The following is a 20,786-nucleotide window of genomic DNA, read 5'->3' as shown; positions in this document are numbered from 1 at the left end:
CTTCCGGCGTTTCCCCAACATTGCCTGCCTTAACCTCACACGCTTCCGCGGTAACCTCAACCACCTCAACCGGCTTCTCCTCCTAATATCCACATTCCCATTACACCTCAAATTGCTCAATCTATCCAACCAATCCACTTTTCCTGCAAAGGGATTGCGAGCTTTGTCCAAAAAGATTAAGATTACAATTTTTAGCCCTCTCACTTGTTCGAACTTTGACCTCTCTCTCCATAAAAACGACCTGGTTGTTATCTACGACTACATGGCTTCCCGTCCCTTGAAGAGGTTGACCTGCAACACTCCTCTGATTAGGTGTGTCCCACGTGTCCGACACCAACAAGACACAAACACATATAATTACGTATAATTACACTGAATTATGTGATTTTATCAAATTATTAGCAGTGTCGGTGTGTAAGTGTTCGGTGTCCTTGCTTCATTGATTGAAACTAGTTTTTTTCTTTGAAAATGCCAACTTAGATTTGCTGTATTCGATTATTACTCTATGCACCATAATTTTCTAGTAATATTGTATGGTAAGATTTTTATATAATGTGCAATGTAATGCAACTAGTTATGTGTTATACAAAGTTATAAATTGCAACCTTCAGTGGCAACTTAGGTTTTGCAGAGTTGCTGCAGCACATTGTTCTCTGCTGTTACTACTTACTACCATAGTTCATATCAACTTTCAATTTTATGTTATTTCTTTTTGGACAAAACTTGTTGACAATAACCTTAAACTAATTTTTTTTATGCTTCTTCTTTGGTTGGAACTGCATAGATAACAATTATTAGTCAAACTTGATTTATATTTTGTTTGATTCAGCCTTCAGGCTGTGAATATTGGCTTTGGTTTGAAGTTGATAATATTCTACAAATTGAATTAGACACTTGAGTAATCTATGATGCTTATTCATGCCCATTGGTGTGTGGATGTTATTATGTATGGATGATTAGAAGCAAGGTAATCATAATCAGACCGACCATTGAGTTAGTGTGCTCACTGATTTAAAATTCAGATCAGGGATCGGACCAAAAGAACATTGTTATAATTTTTATTTTATCTTTTAAAAAGTTAAAGAATGTGGTCTACCTGTTAGAATTGGCCCAATTGTCTGTTTCCACTGGTTTGCTCGGTTATACAAGTTTCTTACTGGTTTTTATAGTTACCTGGCTGGAGTGGTTTTTCTTTCCTTGATTAGAAGCTAGGAGTGTGCTTGAATTGTTGTGGAACCCGAGAATTTTTATGTCGGTTTGCTTTAACTCCATCGATCTGTTGTTCTTTAACTTCTTTTTGCTTGGGGATGCTGAGGTTCATTTGATGTCGTACTGTAGTTTGGTGCTTGGTGGTTTTCTCATGTTGTTGTGATGTTCATCATTGTGCGCGTTGTGTTTTCTGTTGTTTAGTCTTGGTTTTTTGGGGCTCTTGGTGGTTTTATGTTATCTTTCGTTTTAGAGTATTGCTTGGGGCTGTTTCATTAAGTGTGTAGCATGCTTCGGTTTCTGCTCTTGGTTTTGCTCCATGCTATAGTTTTGTTTTTCAGGCTTTAGACTTGTGTTAGGCTTGTGATTTGGTAGCTCAACTGATTTGACCTAAAGGTTAAGTTGTTGGAGGTCCAGGGTTCAAGTTCTGACAAGGAGAAAAAACTAACATACTAACATTTACAATTAAAAAAAAAAGTCTCGTGTTAGGCACATCGTGGAGCTGCAGTTTTTGTGCGTTGGCAGCATTTTTAGTTGTTTGATATATTCACTATATGTGGACGATCTTAGACTCTGAGGATGAATGAAAAAGCTTGCAAACATGCAAAGAAAACAAAGAAGAAAGCATGAAAAAAAATGAAATTTTTTTATTCACCAATCTAGTTGTTACAATGTGATATACTCACTATATATAGAAGCTATACTCCTATATTATCGCAAACTAGATTCAGTTATCATCTAACTAACTGTCTAACCAATTAACTCTAGTTAGTTACACTACTAGTACATTACTTGTTATGCAAGTAAACTACTCTACGTTCTCATTTTCGCTATTAGCACTAATTCCTAAATGTGAAGTGGAAGATATTAACTTGGTCGCGCACATAATATTTATTATCGGGTATAATTGGAAGAAACACTATATTGAAAATTAAATGTGACACCATTTTTCATTTTTGTTAAGAGTCATGTAACCCTTATTTTGAGATAAAATGTTATTTTTAAAAAGGTTGCTCATTGTAGGACAGAGTAAGTATATAATGTCATTAAATGAATGAAACTACTTCCAAATGAATTTTTCTTTCTTGAAATTACTTTGTACATATGTTTTCTAAGTTTTAAATTACTTTATGGAAAGCATGACCAGTTTTAAAGTTCTAGATGAATTCAATATTGTCGCCCCCATAGAAATCATGTGTTGCACATTCATAGGGCTCCATGTAAAAAAAACACATTTAAATTATGATTGTTCATATAAAAAATAGGGCATGTGGGGTTGATGATTATTTCATGGCACCACACCACATTGCAAAAAGTCTCAAAAGTGAATAATACAGATCACCTTAACATATGATTGATGATGCCTACCTAACAAGCAAAAGACTTTCTAGAATCTCATCATAATCCAAAACTTTCACTCAATGTGATTGGTTTATTGAGTTAATAAATGATTAAGCCATTACATTTGTTGATCATTCTCATCTTAACTTTTTAGATCAATATTTATTATATCAAATATGTTAGTGAAAGATTTTCCTCAAGAATGTTGGGAATCAATCTTCAAATTCCTTGGCCAAGGACATGATTTGGAATCTGTTTCTTTGGTCTGCAAGAAATTCCTTTCCATTACAAACCGAGTTAAATTCTCTCTAACAGTACATGATCCCACTGCTCCATTCCTTCCTCGGCTACTCTTGAGATTTTTAAGGCTCAAAGTCATAGATTTTAGCCACTTCAATGGTGAACTACAAGGCTTGCTTCATCAAGTTTCACAATCTGGGTTGGACCTTGATTTGATTAATCTTTCCAACCAGAGATCACTTCCTGTTGATGGATTGCAAGAGCTCGGTTCAAACATGATAAACTTGAGGGTTTTAATTTGCTCAAACATTGGCTTTCTTCGCGATAGCCATCTGGTAGTGATAGCTTATTGCTTTCCATTTCTTGAAGAGCTTGACATTAGCTTTCCTTTGGATTCTCAAGCATCTGATTTTGGATTACTTAGGCTGTCTTCCATGCTTGAGAATCTGCGCAAGATCAATCTTTCCGGTAATCACTTGATCACTGATAAATCACTTTTGTCTCTTTGCCAGAACTGCAGATCATTGGAAGAAATTTCATTCTTCCAATGCTTCAAGATATCCCAAGTTGGAATTGCTTCTGCTATCCGAATGAGACCAAGTTTGTCTTCCATTTCTTTTAACATCGAAAAGAAAAGAATACATGGACCTGGTTTGACACCCCTACCTATTAACTTGGATTTGATCAATTCATTCGTGAGCTTGAAGAGATTAAAAGCTATTGATTTGTCAAATTCTTTTATATCAGATGAGTTTCTTATCTCAGTCGCAAACACTGCTGCTGATTGTCTGAAAAAACTTGTCTTGCAAGACTGTTGCAATTTTACATTTTCAGGAATCGTTTATGTTTTATCCAAATGTCAATATGTTCAATTCTTAGATCTTCGAAAAGCCGACTTTCTAACTGATCAATGTATCGACAAGTTATCGATATTTCTTATTAACTTGACCTCTATAAACCTTAGCGGTTGTTGCCAGCTAACGAACTCAACCTTTTTCATACTCACAAGAAATTGTCCCTTGCTCCATGAGATCAAAATGGAGAGAACGTATATCGGTGTAGAAGGTGAGGAAGATTCCAACTTCATCTCGGATTGTTTCATCAACCGTCAAGTAAAAGCGGTTTATTTTGGTGATAATATTTTACTGAATGATGCAAGTTTAATCAAATTTTCTTCCATTTGCTCTGGTTTACAACTTCTTGACTTAAATGCATGTGAAGGTATCTCTGGAGAATGTATTGCTGAGGTTATGAAGAGTTGCTATGAGATAAGACATTTAAACCTTGCATATACAGGAATTGAAAAGTTTGAGATAAACTTTGAAGTTTCTCAATTGAAGGTGTTAAACTTGTCAGGATCAAGAATTGAAGATGAATCACTCTCAATAATCTCAAAGTGGTGCACTGGACTAATGTTATTGGACATTAAAAATTGTTGGTATGTTACAGCTAAGGGAGTAAGGGAAATAATAGAAAATTGCATTGCATTGAAAGAGTTAAATTTGAGGAATTGCAGTTTGGTGGATGGTGATTTTGTTTGTGGACTAATACATACAAGACCTTCCTTGAGAAAGATAATCACACCTTCTGGTGTTGATTTTTATGGTTGATTTTTCAATGTGACATATAACATGTCTTGTTTGTTATATGTTCTATATTATACTAATAAGTACCTTGCATGTGTAGATAGCATTTTTGTGATAAAAGAAGTTGAAAGTTGTGTGTTTATCTTTGTTTATGTGTTTTTATGTAATCCAAATCATGGAAGTATAAACAAGGAACATTTTGTTAGCATAAAAATTGATGTTATTTGGTAACTTAATCAAGTTTCAAGCATTGGTTTGAGAAGCACAAGAAAGTACATAAACTAAAAGACATTCACAAATCCATTCTAATATGGAGATGCTAAACAAGTAATCACATTTATTTAGGTTTGATATGGGACAGACTAAAATTATTCTGATTGAAGTAGTCCAGCCTCCTTATAGCTCTCAACAGAGTCAATGAGTGTTTCCTCCAATGGCCTGAATTTCCAACCCAAACTTTGCAGTTTCTCTGAGCTCAGCATTTTGTAATCATCCATCTCAATATAGCTGCCAGCAAGGAAAACTATAACATAAGATTATATAGGCAAGTAGCTATGAAACACTGACACATTCACCGGACACGGTACTGACACACTAACACCAATGATAATTTGATAAAATGGAAGTATTGAATGTAAAAACATGTGTCAGTACCGAGTCAATGCCGGACACACGAGACACTTTTAACCTGAAGTTTCGATGCTACAAAGCAATGGTTAAGATTTACACTGCAAGTACTCCATCGCGCAACATTACTTGCAGTTGTTTTCTTCCTCATTCTCATGACTCGACAATTTTCCTGATACAGTTATTGATATCTCACAAGAACTTGCTTAACAGGTTATCTCCTTTACATATACTCCTCATTAATTAATTAATGACTTCTTTAGTTTTCTGTTAATATCAAATTCTTTTCACGTTTCTTACATATTTATTATATATCTTGATAATACTCCCTCCGTCCCTATATGTAAGCACCCTTTGTCTCTAATAAAAGGGTGCTTACATATAGGGACGGAGGGACTATTAATATTTAATTAAACAGGTTGAATTATGACTACTACTTTAGAAACTGAAGCTTACTTCGTAGGGTACTTGTAGTTGGGATATCTTTAATCTCTCCACCAAATCTCGTGTGTTGATAGTGTGTGAAGTGCAAATGTATCTCCCATCTGCCTTGTGATTCTCATAAGCCAAAAGTATTGCATCAACTACGTCTCGCACATCAACAATCCAACGAAGCTTATTCTCCAATGAGTCATGGCCCTCTAAGAAAGACAAGATGAATAACATGAAAAATGATTTTAATATTTATATGAAATCTATAATGTATGAAATTAGTTAAACTACAATGGCAGGAAAACAAGTTATGCAGAGAAAAACCCCCATGAAGGGCATATTCATAATTCATGATCTATCTAGTTAGCAGCAGATAGCGTAACATAGCAGCCGAATCCCAAAACACGACTGCGGTGAAGTGGGTAGTGGTATGGCCATACACTTATAAAGGCTAAAAAATAGAAGAATGCACAAAATCAAACACCACTGTTACCTGACCAAGGATTTTATAGAAGTTATGTGGTTATCATTATCATGTAAAACAAGGAATTTTAACTCGCATTGTACAGTTCATAAACATGTATTTTTAATAAGAATTTGATAAGGCATATTAGTAAGTACCTTTTAAAATTTTGATGAGAGCCAAGCTACTTGAATTTGTGGTTGACTGTAAAATTGGTCCCAAAACAAGAGTAGGACAAATGGTTACCACGTTAAGTCCAGTTCTTTTCGCGAAATTGAAGGCCAGTTCTTCTGCTTCTGTCTTGGCATAACAATACCAGTTCTGCGTCACGTGCGAAGTATAAGCTTATTTGCATAACACAAAATTCTTTGATGATTGAAACATAACATATTTTGAAACTTAAGGCTAATGATACATTTATGTCATGTACAAATATAATAAAATCTTTGTGACCTGAGTGTTTTTGCAGTAGTCTTTATCAGACCAACAAGATTCATCTATTGCTTTATCTTTTGGTAAATTAGGGTTGATAGCAACAGCAGCTGCAGATGATACAAATACGACACGCTCCACATTAGCTTTGAGACAAGCTTCAAGTACATTAGCAGTTCCCTTCACTGCAGGCTCAATCACTTCCACCTGCAGATTAAGCTTCGAATACATTATTTGTCACTTCAGACTTTTTCGTGGATGTCGAGTTTGCTAACATGAACAATTTCGATGAAGGCAAAACTAGAACCACGCGGTGACATATCAAATTAGTCTGCATATAAGAGAACATTAGAAACGTTACCTCGGGATTAGGTACAACTGTTGAAGGTACAGGGCTAGCAACATGGAAAACTGCACTGCATCCAACAATTGCAGAGTAAACGGATTCGTAATCCAAGATATCTGCTTTGAAGAGTTTAAGATTCTCAGAAGCTTTCTCCAGTTTCAGCAAGTGTTCATATTTCAGACTACCTGCAGTTGTTAGACATGCACTTCAAATGAATCGCCACAACACTCATACCTCAAGAATAAGAGAATAGAGACATAACAACATCCTCTTCAACAATTGTATGCAAAATAGTTTACTAAGTAATTTGAAATTTTGCTAAAAAGTAGGTAATATAGAAATATGGTATGCAGTTTTCTGAAATGAGTGATTCACCTTCTCAGACAAAGTAGATAATATGAAGTATTAACTAATGATGAAAAATCAACAATTTATATTACATATACAAGTATAAAATGTTGTCTGTTTAAGATGTTTTGGTCTGAGTTGAGCTTTACATAACAATTGCAAGAGTCACTACAATTTATAGGTCTACCAACCTGTATGCAGTGCTCTGGACTTTTTGGAATGCTAGAAAACTAGTCAAAATTCTCTCCCAAGTTTTTAACTAGTGAGCAGATTATGGAAAAGTTGAAAACAAAACACAGAGTTCTCACTTCATTAGGATATATGAAGCACAGACACCTTTGGGATTAAATGTCTCCGTCTCCTACATGCGTTGGTGTCCAACATTCATACGACAAGTGTTCCAAAAAAAAAACATTCTTTGCTTCGACACACCTTAAACACTAATTGGACACATCTCAGATATATTTACAGGGATTAAAAATTTCTTTGCTTCAACAATCATACGACTATTTGGAATGCTAGTAACCAGTCAAAATTCTCTTCAAAGTTTTTAACTGCTGAGCAGATTTTTCACAAGGTCATATACAGGTCATGGAGTTGGTTGAAAATAAAATGCAAACGGTTCTCGCTTCTCTTATGATCTATCAAGCAAAAATACATTTAGGATTAGGTGTCTCGGTGTTTGACACTCGTACGACAAGTGTCCCAAAAAAACTTTGTATTCTTTGCTTCGACATACCTTAGAGTACTTCTTGGACATACCTTAGAACACTTCTTGGACACACATCACAGTAATTAGTTGGAGTATGTTTCCATAAATTCGTTTAGACGTTCTCTTGATCTCTAGTTTGCATCAAAATCGATAGTCACATAACAACTAAATTTGTTGTCAGTCTTCCATTTCATGAACTAATTTGTCATTTTGTAAATTTAGATGACCAAATTGATTTAGCGTTACAAATTTAAGCACAACGATATTGCAAATCCACAGAAGCATTTATACACTGAACCATAATTTCTGCATATGTTGGGGGATTGATATAACAGTAAGATCTTGGATAATTTTTTTTTGCTGTCTTATGTACTGGTAATGAATAATGATATAACATTACATCATCTAAATGTATCATTTGCTTCTGCTTACACCTTGTCCTTAAGCCTAGTTTCTTTCCATATATAGTAATGAAATTCTTTGCTTATTAAAATAAACTTATACAATATATACATATATAACATTAACAACTAACGAATGTATTAGAATATTTTTCAATAATAATAAACTAAGATATTTTTAATTAATTCTAAAAAAATTGAAAATTAATAGGAATGATGAGATGAGAAATAGTACCAGGTTCTCTAACAGTTCCATGGACAACGTAACCTTTGGAAAGAAGAAGCTTAACAAGCCATGATGCTACAAACCCTCCTGCTCCAGTTACACACACCTTCTTCTTGTTATTAACACCCCCACTTGTTTCCATTATCACCTCCTCTTTTGTTACTATCGAAAAATCTCAGTGGAACAAACACAACTCTAAATCCTTAAAATAAATAATTCATTCATTAACTTAACTCACTTAACAATAATAGTATGGCGTCAAAGAAAGAACAATTATATTATTCAGGAAAATTCCACTCATGTCATGTGATTCAGTGGTCCATGTCCATCCATGTTACGTGTACATTTTTATTTCTGAGCCATGTTAGGATAATAAATGGACAATTGTTTATAGCAAATCTAAAACGGCACTTCAATTATTTTTACTATTCCTAGAGAACTCATAAATGCTGAATAATTTAATAGAAATTATATTTTTGGATCAACTTTGTTTATATTCTCATTATATTATTCTTACTTTCTCTGTTGCTTTGATTAGGTACAAATATGAAATTGAGGTGCCCATTTTACGATAAACTTTTATGTATTTTTAGTGGACTTTGTCTTAATTGAAATGTCTACTTTATTGGTTAATATTTCAAAATTTATTAGTTGGGGATTAGAAAATGACATATAAGCTACTAATACGTTTTTTTTTTCCCAAAGCGAGTACACGGCGCCAATGGTAGCAACATCATCTTCTAAAATTTGTCCTATTTTTACGCATTTACATTTACGAACCAAAGATTTTTTATATTTATATGTATTGTATATATGGTTGTCCAATAAGTTGTTTAAAAAATGGATATTCAAAAAGCATTCCTTATAATTTAATGGTGGTCGTGACTGTTTGAATGGAATAAATATATGAATTTAATTCAAGTAAACCACTATTGAGTCCTCAAATGGTAAGTGTCTAACAATTTGAAACTCTAAACTTATGAAATATTAAATTGATGTCCCATATCATCTAAGGTCAGTTAAAATGTTTTCTTTGTTAAATCAACGTATTTGTTTTAAAAAAAAATATATTACAAAAGGAGAAGCATGAATCATAGAAATCGTCCACTTAATTAATTCACTATATGTTATGTTTGGTACCAAGAGAATAAGAAAGTGAAAAACTGTGGAAGGCAAAAGCTACAATTTCTTTACTTACATCAAATCTTCATGTCAAATATCTGAATAGATATGAAATCCTTAATTATCCTTAGAGGCCAATGAAGCATGGAAATTGGTACAAGAAATATTGCAAATAGATTGGTTTAGTGATTTCACTAATTTTGAAATGATCTCAAATTATGGTGAAGTTTGGAATTAAATGAAAGGGGGTGTATATAGAATTCTAGTTGAGGTGTGTAAAATGGGGTGATGAGGAGTCATCAAATACTAAAATTAGCAAGAAAATCCTCGAAAAAACTCTAAAAAACATCACATGATGAGTCATCAAATACTCATGCAGATCATATTATACATCGGTATAGTATGAATGACCGACGGAGACAATGTAATACGCCAAACCAAAACCAATTTTTTCATCTGCAAACATAAGATAGGAGATATATGGTACCTCTGTACCTGGTTTCATCAGTTCATACAAAGAACAAACAAGTAAGGAGACATTGTGTCCCCTTGATAAATACCACATTTTGGCATGAAGAAATTGGATTTAGCACCACCCACAAGCCATTCATTTGCACTAATGTCACACAATTCATAATGAAATTCACCATAGTTGGGGGAGACCAATTTACGTTATGAATAAACGACCATTTGATACAATCATATACCTTAGTATGATAAACTTTTGATTGCAAAATAGCCAATATTTCTTCTCATTTTAGCCATACTATGAAGCATCTCCTGAACAATAACAATATTCTCACTTATATTCCTCCTCGGTACAAAATCGGTGCAACATAGACTTCTGAGAAGGACATTCTAATACTACTTTCGTCCAACAAACTTAACTGTGGAGTTCTGATAATATATTTTACTAGTATTGATACATAATATATGGAACTTGGTATGTATAGGATTTGGTTCAGTGCGTATCACATCGAATATAATCATTCATCACTATATTATTACATAATGTGCCTCACGTTTTCTAAGAATAGCACTTTTTACTAACAAGCATAAAATTTCTAGAATTAGACTTCGAAATTTTCTTCTCTTGACATGGAGTTGGGTAGAAAAGTAGTAAATTTTATCAACATAAAATATTGAAGGGAAACTTCTTGAGATTCAGTGATTGACCACACAAATATTTTAGTAAGTATTGTTGTGTAGCAAGTGTGAGTTAAAAATCTCATATTGTTTAGAAAAGTGGAGGTTGAACAATATACAAGTGAAAAGATTCAACGTCTTCCAGTTTTAGGTTAAGATATGGTCTCAATATGCATAACTGGATTTGAAGTATAATTTAGGATGTAAAAGGACGTAACATTCGCTTACATGATGAATAGATCAGAATTGGCTGAATTGCATTAAATATGGTTTCTAATTATTGCATAGTTATTGCAAATGAGTATGTTGGGGAGTCTTAGGAGCGTTAGAACCAACGAGTTAAACAATCAAAACCAAACATCGCATCTCCACCCAAAGCTTTATAGTATCGAATATATGATTCAACTCTTTTATATATTTCATCTAATTCTTGGTTGATATTTGACTAATCACTCGCACTTAAATTCCAACAAAGTACTCATATATAAGCGGCAATTACCTTTGTCACCTATGTTGTGTTAAGTAAGCTCATCCATTTTACTTTCTTATTTGAGATATTAGTCAATATCTTAGCATCTTAGTTAGCTAAATTAAGACAAATATGCAAATCATCCTTGCTACTACTAGCCAATGAAGTGATTACTCAACTAATGATCTGAATCTTTGGGTTTTTATGTCATGTCATTAGGCTTATCAAGTTTTTACTTTTAAATGAATGTGGGAGACAAAATGACTTACCATAAATAATCATTAAGCATGAGGATCGATATAATAGTACAATTCTTTGTGCTACACTGCCCACCTTTCCAAAGATTTAAACTTAAAAAAGAAAAGTTAAATCAACATTGTATTACCCCTCAAAATAAAAATCTACATCGTATTAGAAAATAATGAAGCACATTTTAATGATTATGACAACCGTTATATTTTAACCCATATATCTTTATACTAACATTTTAGAGTTTTTAGAAATGCACCATTCCAAGATTTCTCTCCTCTAAAGATGTCCACCTCATCATAATCTTATTTGGCATTTGTTCCAAAAATCTCTCCTAATTTTTAATGCAATCTAAATAATAATAACTATTATTAAAAACCGTTTTTTAATATAATTATTAAATAATTATTGTTTCGATTAAGATTTATATGTTACATTAAAAATTTGGTACGTTACAAACAAATAATTATTAATATAATTAGTGTATCGATTAAGATTCATACGTTACCTTATTACATTAAAAATTTGAAACGTTACAATCAAATAATTATTAATATAATTAGTATTTTGATTAACATTTATACGTTACATTAAAAAATTTGCTGGTTACAAAATTATAATTAATATAATAACTAATAATTTGTAAGTTACTATTAGATTTTAATTGTTTTTTTTAGGGATATTAAATTTCAATTGTTATATAATTAACGTTTTGTCGGTTACATGAATAAATTATATTTTAAATTTTGGTCCGTTACACAATTACAATAACATACTAATTAAATTTTTTGGTTGGCAGTGATACTAATTAAAAATTTAATTATAGTATCCTTCAAAAAAATTAATTATAGTAATTAGTTTTTGAGGTTGTATAATTAATTTTTATTCGTTACAAAATATATTACTTAAAAATTTGCAAGATATTATTAAATTTCAAATGTTATGAAGTTAATTTTTTTTGTATGTTACATGAAATATAATACAATCATTTAATACATATTTTATAAAATTAAAGACGTTGTTAATATTAATTTTAAAACGGTTAAATTAATAACTAATTGATATTAACTGTTATGGTACTATTTTTCTATATAAATAGTAGCGCCTTGGGATACGAGTAAACAACAATCACAAATTATAGCTATTCTTCATCTGTTATCTGCTTCTTTAATATCTATATTCTGGTTGTTTCTGTAATTTTTTCTATTGGAAAGAAAGATGTCTATGAAACACGACTTCATCTTTGATGTTTCGCCAAGAAAACAGTCGTGGACATTGGTTGTGAGGGTTGTTCGTGCTTGGTTTGTTCAAGACTACAAAAATAAAAAAAACTACCATTTTCCTTGGATGTCTATGAAACACGACTTCATCTCTGATGTTTCGCCAAGAAAACAATCGTGGACATTGGTTGTGAGGGTTGTTCGTGCTTGGTTTGTTCAAGACTACAAAAATAAAATAAAAAAACTACCATTTTCCTTGGATGTCTATGAAACACGTCTTCATCTCTGATGTTTAGCCAAGAAAACAATCGTGGACATTGGTTGTGAGGGTTGTTCGTGCTTGGTTTGTTCAAGACTACAAAAATAAAAAAACTACCATTTTCCTTGGAGTCGGTTCTAATGGATCGAAAGGTTCTTTTTCGTATCGTTTTAATTTTTTTTGTATTTTTTTGTTTAAAGTATAGTGTTTTAATCTTTGTTATCTAAGGTGATCGAATTGGTATGTCTATACGAAAAACATTGATCTACAAGTTCAAGGATCAGCTCCAAGAGGGAATTGTGTTCACGATTTTCTCATTTGACGTTGCTTGCAACAGTAGTTCGTATAGACCATCACGCATCGAATACAAACTGAATTTCATAATCGACACAAAAATCAAACTCTCTGCAATATAACATTTTTATATAACATTAGGAAAAGGTATGTTTTTTTTAATATAACATTTTTGCACGATTCATTTATTGAATACATTTTTTTTATTAAATTATAATATTATAATATTATTAACAAATATTTTTTATTACAGCTTTCTTAGTGCAAATACAAATTTTCTTGCATCGAGATTGATCCAGTTACCAGATTCATCTCGCATACCTGTATATGAGGAGTTTCTCAAACTTACTCCTAGGACCAGTATTGAGGAGTTGAAGAATGTTAATAAGGTTTTTTGTTTTATTAGCGATCTATCTTGATAAAGTTTGTACGTCTTTTAGTATAATGTTATTTTGTATGGTGATGCAGGGCACCTCTTTTATTGTGTTGGGAAAAATTATTGAGATTATTGACAACACAATATTTTTTTATGCAACTAAAAGGTATATGTTGATTCTAGCATGTACTTTTGTGAAAAGTGTGATCGTCATATTGTGCGCGTCACGCCTAGGTATATGCTAACTTAAATTTGTTGATATTTTTAATTAGCGTAAAGCACTATCCTTAAGTTTGTTATTAACACATCAAACCGTTTGATGCAGGTTCAAAATCAAGATTCGAGTAGTTGATGACAGCGTAAGTGCACTTTTTGGTTTATATTTGATCGAGATGTTTCTGGATTGCTTAATAAATAATGTTCTAACATTATTGAGTCCAACAACATTGTTGTATGTATTTGTTCAACCTTTTTACAATACAAAGCTCTAATATTATATTTATTTTGGAAATGTATAATTGTACACAAACAATAATAACTAATGTATGATACTTTTATTCTTATGATATTTTGGCAGGGTGATCCATCTCATGATTTACCCAATGAGATTGCACAATTGGTTGGTACCGAGTCATTGACAATGGAATTACTATTTTCAATTGAATAAATTAATATTGTTATATGTATTGACCCTAAAATGAAAAAATATTTTAATTTTCAGATTATCAATTTACAATTTACTTGTGTTTTAAAATTACATAAATTATAAAATACATATAAAAATTAAAGGCCGTTTTTTAATTCAAATAATTTTCTTCTATGAAAATGAATTATATAACCTTAAAAACTAATTACTACATTTAAAATTATAATTAGTAGGTGATTGTAATTGTGTAACGAATCAAAATTCAAAATATAATTTATTCAAGTTATTTATTATAATTTTGTAACCTACCAAATTTTTAATATACCGTATAAATGTTAATCGAAACACCTATTACATTAATAATTATCTGAATGTAACCGACTTAGTATTTTATGAAAAAAATTATTTGAAATTAAAAACGGCTTTTGTATAATAATTACAATTTAGCATGACTTAATAATTAGGAGAATTTTTTGGAATACATGTCACTATTTTATCGCTCTCACAAAAATAGTTATATCCTTATAAAGTGTAACTTTTTTGTTCTCAATAAACGGTGATTTATTATTTCAATTTTAAATATGAAGATAAAGTACCAAATAATATCAAAAATTTGAAAAACTTATTTATTTGTAAACCCCATTAAAGAATTTTAAATAAAATGTATCCCGTGCTTGGCACGGGTTGTTATACTAGTATTTTACATGCCAAAAGATCTATCCCAGAACATTGAGTCCAATCAAATTTTATCCTCCACAATTGGGTCTCAGTATCTTTCGATGGTTTCTCAATAGGCTCTGAAAAATTACAATTATGAAAAAAGTTGATCGAAAGTTATCAACTGATCATAGTTTATACACAAAAAAAAAAAAAAAAAACTTACCGAGAGTTATCACTCAATCGGTTGAACAATTTGAGGGATCTATTAAACAACCATAAACCAAAGTAAACCCAAATCCTTACAACTTGAGCCAACCTAAATACACATTCGGTAATTATCTGCCATATCTACGTTTGAACATCCGATAGATAACTTCCAGACGTGTCATTAGGGGGCCTTAGATATTTGGGAGCTAAAGAGACCCTCATCTTTTAGCTGTTAGATTAATACAACGACTGAATTTGAGTTGGACCAATTTAATTACATAGTTGTAGAGGATGAAAGTTCAAGTCCAATTTGGTTTATAGAAGACAAGAACAAACAAAAAAACATTTTGGAACCCAATTTTGTCCTTGGAGTTTTTAGATCAAAATTTTGTCTTGACTAGGCTTATGCTTTCAAACTAACCTCAAAAAATAAAAAATAATGAACCATATATGAGCTTCTATAACATTGATTTGATTCTCTAGTACTTAATCCACATATGCTTGGACAAAAATAAGAAGAAAAAAAAATTCATAAAGTTAGAAAACGTGCACTTTATCTTGATATATCTCCAGCCACAATATTTGACACATTTTTTTATCTTATCCTTGATATTCTCTGTATGCATTTGGTGTCAAGCAAATTATATATACTTGAGAAGGTTACAAAGCGAAGGGACATAAGGGTCCTCAATGTTGGAAAACATGATCGTGATTGTAAGCATGGTCATGGAAGACACTTCCCATGCACATTAATTAAAGTTGTTAAAACAACTGTATTACATTTCCAATGTGACATAAAGTTCCATGTTTATTTAATTTGGAGAAAAGGGAAGAAAAAAAATGTACTAAAAGACATCCTATGTGTTTGTACTGCAAGTTTAGGCTTATTCTAGTAAGAAAATGTGTTCTAACAATGGACTTGATATTTCAATATTTTAAGGAAAATGCTCCTAAAAAGAGTTAACATTGTGAACCAATCAATCCGTTGATATTTTCTCATTTAAGTGTCAGATGGAGATGTTTTTTTGCTTGAATTGGATAAAAATAAAGTAGGATCTATACAATTGATGAAGTATCATTTAACTTAATTTTCAACTTTATGTTGGTCATTTATATATTTCTTTTTAACAAATTAGCCTTACATGTTCTAAAATGCTTATATTGAGTGCAGACTAATGACACGGGTTGGAATAGGCGCTAGACCAAAAATGCCTGTTGGGCGGTCTGATCTATTCTAATGCTAGGGTTTTACTATTTGTATAAAAAAAATGGGCTTAGACACAATTCTATACAAAATTAGGCCTAATGTTGAGAAGGCCAATGTTGCTAAGATTTGAGAGTGCATGTGACACAAATATGTTACCAATAAGATTTTTTTTTTTTTGAAGAAATGTTACCAATAAGATAAAGAGTATTACTTTTCCCACCCTATGTCTTTACTCGCGCGCCCTATTTTTTTCCAATTTTACCCCTTGTCCGGATTACGTTTTTCGGTTAAAATTGTTAGAATTTTGCAGATGTATCCGGATTATAAAATCCGGAATAGTTTTTTATCAGAATTTTTGCAATTTTAAGCTCTGCAATTCGTAAAATAAAATGCAAAAAATAGAAATAATAAGAAACAAACATAAAAACAACTCATTTTATTAATATATGAACAATACATTACAATAATTTTCAAGCTTTTTAAACTTATTACATAAGAGCCTAAATCTATTTCTAATCCTATCCTATTACCTAAGCTATACCAGTGGCTCCAACTCTAACTCCAGTCACTGATGGAGAGGAAAGAGGGTGGGAGGAAAGAAGATGGCGGGGAAGAAGAAAAATTGTTGTTGGGGAGACAGATGGGGCACATGTGCCTATAGGGAACAAGAGACCATGATGGTCAACATGACACCCAGGCAAACCCACCTCAGATTCAGACTGACCCCTACCCTATTGACCGATCATATGACCCCTGATGTATTTCCAAAGAGACCTCTTTCTATGAAAGGTCATCGATGGAAACACATCGTTGTAGAAGAGGAGAAGAGAAGAAAGAAGAAGGTGTGAGAAAATGGAGAAGAGGAGCATATTTATAGGGGAGGGGGGATAAAAAAACGGTGGGGAAGCCATCAATACCGGTCAAAAAATGTGTTTTTACACTTGACCACCACCCAAAACGTTTGAAAAACGTTTTCTTTGTGGTGCAGACCACCGACCTAAACTTCTGGTGCAGTCCGGAAGATATAATCCGGAATTCACATGCACTCCGGATTACGTATTCCGGAAAAAGGAAATAATGGGGTGTCCCAAAGTGAAACTTGGGACGTTGTGTATGGTGAGGGTTGGTTCGGATTGTATAATCCGGATTGCTTCAACATTGGATTCTTCTGTGTGGCCCGCATTGCACCGACAATTTTTGTGGTCCACAGCGCCCAAATGCCTCTATAAATAGGGGTCCCTGATTTCATTACAAGTAAACTACACCAGGGAAAAAAAATCATGGAATTCCCTGGCTTTGATCCGAACACTAAGCTAGCGGCAGTCTACTACAACGGTGGAACACCACCACATCTGTTTAGGATTCGCGACGATGTCACCCTCTCCGGGCTGAAGAGGTTCTTATGAACTCGATCATGTCGGTCTGCCGATCGTAACATGTCAGTTGACAGGCCGGCAGGATCGAGTTTAAAAGCTCCTCTTCGAACACCTTCCCAAAAGATTCATCATTTATGTTATTATGGTTTTTTTTAACTGTTTATTTGTCTTATGTTGCTTTTATTTATGTTATGTATCTTTGATCTATTTTTTTCCAAGGCATTCGCAATGAAAACGATCCAAATAAAGGGTCAGGTGAAGTTCAGACTATATAATCCGGAAGAACTGCATACATTCTGGATTGTATTTTCCGGAAACCCTCAATAACATCTTGGCCGGTGACGTTTCACCAAAGGTTAGGCCGGTTAGTGGAGTTTGAATGCATTTTTTTACGGTTTTGAATGTGTAACACGTTTTATTTGACTGTAATTAAGACCTATGACTTATATAAGGCTATAAAGAGGCATGGATCTTCAACATTTTCCTTCATTCTTCTTCACCTCCTTTCTTACATTTTCTTCAATTTTTTTAAGTTTTTTAGGTAGCTTTTAGGAGTGTTTGTGGTGTCATGGTCATTGTTGACCGCTCATACGACCCCTGCAATTGCTTTGCAGCTTATGCGGGGGTCGTATAACGGTCAATAGAGACCCTTGACATCAAAGAAAGACACAAAATATGCATATCGAATTGGTCCGGATTTTATAATCCGGAAACACTAACAATCTGGTTCAGAAAATGTAATCCGGACTAGGGGTATTTTTGGAATTTTTGCTGGGCGCGCGAGAATGCCATAGGGTGGGAAAAGTAACACTCTAAGATAAATGAATAAACAAACTATAAAAAAAATGGAAAAGTCCAAAATAGTAAATTCATCCATTATGTTATACAAGTTGTGATTTTTTATAGTTTAAAACTAAAAAATGTCTTCCTTCAAAAAAACTAAAAAATGTCTTTGCTATAGACGTGGATCGTGAAAAAGATATGATTCTCGTTGAAATGTAATTCACAAAGATGAAAAACAAAAACAAAAAATGTTCATCGCTATTATAAAATTGATCATTTTAACTTCAATGTTAGGTAGGAAAAAGATTAAAATGACAAATGAGATAAAAAATCAAAGACTTGATGAAATTATCATAAAAAATAGAAAAAGTTGAAGAAAAAAAAAGAAATAAAAAAAGTTTGTCTGGTATGCTATCAAACCAGCAAAAAGCAAGTTAGAAAATTATAGGAACGGCTAAGAGTGTTTTTGGCTCACTTGGTGGACTTTTTATTGATGACATTCACATGAATGACAATGAGTTTGATTTTTTTAGTGAATGAGTTTGAATCTTGAATCTTCATATTGCATGGGCATCCATAATAGAACATACAAATCACGTATTTTATTTACAACTACTTTTTTGCACAAGCACTTAATTATTTATACAATTTAATAATGTTACTTCTTCCATCTTAAATTATAAATTCTTTGACCATTTCACAAAGATTGAGAAATGTAACCAATTGTGTATGAGAATTATAAATTATGAGTAATTTTACAAAATTATCCTTTATTAATGATATTGAAAATATGAATTAAAGAATTAAAAGAAGAAAAACTAATAAATTGTTAAGCCTGTAATAGAAAAATATTATTAATGTTTCATTGTTATTGTAAGACAGTTTATACTTTGAGACAAAAAAATTCTTCAAACCGATTTATAATTTAAGACAGAGGAAGTAGTACATAATAAACATTCAATTTCCAGAGTTAAAGAGTCTTACACTTGATTAAATATAACCCGCCATTTTTTTTTTGTGGGGGAATTCCTCACCCAAATTTGACGAGTCAATGAGGCACAACAGGAGCGGGGAGTACTTTTCCATTCTCTGCTCTCGTCCTCACCATTTAAAACGCTCTCCCTCCTCATTCCCACCTTGGGAGTATTCTCTCTCCCTCTACGTCCACGCGGGAACACATAAATGTAAAAAAAAAATGTATTAAATGTCTATTATTTTCAATCAAATTAGTGTAAACAACGTTTAATAATCAAACAAATAAAAAATTAAGACATTATTTTGAGCCTTGTGACAACAAATATGGGATATAAAGTACTTCATTATACACATAAAAGTTAATTTAATAATATGCTCAAAGACCGATCCCCGCAGGTAGGGGTAAGATAGATCACATCCTCGTCTTCACTCCCACATGGAAAAATTTCTCCGCCTTCAAGGCCTCAAACGAGACAGTTCCCCTAGAATCTCCATTTACAAATACAAATTAACATCCATAAGTTTAAATAGAATAATATAATTTTGGTCTCCCTCAAAAAAAAAAAAAAAATATATATATATATATATATATATATATATATATATATATAATTTTGGTTATTTAGGTGTTGGCGGTGTTGTTCGCAACTACAATGGAGATTGGATAGCTGGTTTCTCTTACTATGAAGCTGGAGGTGATGCATTATTAGCTGACGTGCTATCCAGATAGATCTTGATTTTTCTATTATAAAAACTTATGTCAACATTATTTGTGAGAGTGATTGTTTGGAAGCAGTTGACATGATTACTGCTGGTCGTGATCATACCTTGCACACTTATGCTACTGACATCATTCATATTAGAGATGTTTTACATGAAAATGGACATACAACATTAATGCATGTTCAGGGAACAAAATATGTGTGCATATATTATGTTTAAGGAAGGATCACATGCAAGGTGATCCGCTCGTTGAAACTGTCATCCGCCTGATATGGAATCTCTCATTCCGAGAGATAAGTTTGTAACTTAATTTTGACTCTCCATCCTTTTCTTTTTCTTTTTGCTTCGTTACTTTGTAACACTAAAAAAAATATAGAAGAATATAATTAAAATATACATTTTAATATTAAAAATATGTGGGTCTTTGGAGAGAGAGAATGCTTATTAAAAGCTATTTTCTCTAATAAGCACTCATTTTAAGTACCAATTTGATATTCATGCTTATCGTGCAAGATAGAGATAATCTTAGTACAAAATGACCCTATAATTAGTTAGTACTTTTTTTAGAGAAATTAGTTAGTACATATTGACCCTCTTGTTAGTATATAATATAAATTTTCAGTAAACATAGCTCAAATCCTCCTTAACTTTTTTTTTTTCTCTCTCTCTCTGAAGTCTTTTTGTTTGGGCTGTGGAATAGAGAAAACTTCCCTC

General features: G+C 32.3%; 1 protein-coding gene and 2 pseudogenes across 2 annotated transcripts; 2 read left to right on the top strand and 1 right to left on the bottom strand.

Moving 5' to 3' along the window:
• Window positions 1-2,560: 2,560 nt before the first annotated feature.
• LOC146925882 (F-box protein At5g51380-like) lies at window positions 2,561-4,587 on the top strand. Its single transcript, XM_085758304.1, has one exon. The coding sequence runs from the start codon at window positions 2,724-2,726 to the stop codon at window positions 4,395-4,397; it is 1,674 nt and encodes a 557-aa protein (XP_085614430.1). The 5' UTR covers window positions 2,561-2,723; the 3' UTR covers window positions 4,398-4,587.
• On the bottom strand, window positions 4,571-8,606 carry LOC146925881 (cinnamoyl-CoA reductase 1-like; annotated as a pseudogene). The gene is made up of 6 exons (XR_015033968.1): window positions 8,370-8,606; window positions 6,689-6,858; window positions 6,349-6,534; window positions 6,054-6,216; window positions 5,457-5,641; window positions 4,571-4,880 (listed from the first exon to the last, which is right to left on the bottom strand). The product of XR_015033968.1 is annotated as a cinnamoyl-CoA reductase 1-like (transcript).
• A 3,958-nt stretch (window positions 8,607-12,564) lies between these two features.
• LOC146925880 (uncharacterized) lies at window positions 12,565-14,162 on the top strand (annotated as a pseudogene).
• The last annotated feature ends 6,624 nt before the right edge of the window (window positions 14,163-20,786 follow it).

Source organism: Medicago sativa, chromosome 4 (assembly GCF_051527215.1).
Source record: "Medicago sativa cultivar Bolivia chromosome 4, Bolivia_mono, whole genome shotgun sequence".
NCBI lineage: Eukaryota > Viridiplantae > Streptophyta > Magnoliopsida > Fabales > Fabaceae > Medicago > Medicago sativa.
The sequence above is the reverse complement of the archived record's forward strand: the minus strand, read 5'-3'. Positions and strand labels throughout refer to the sequence as shown.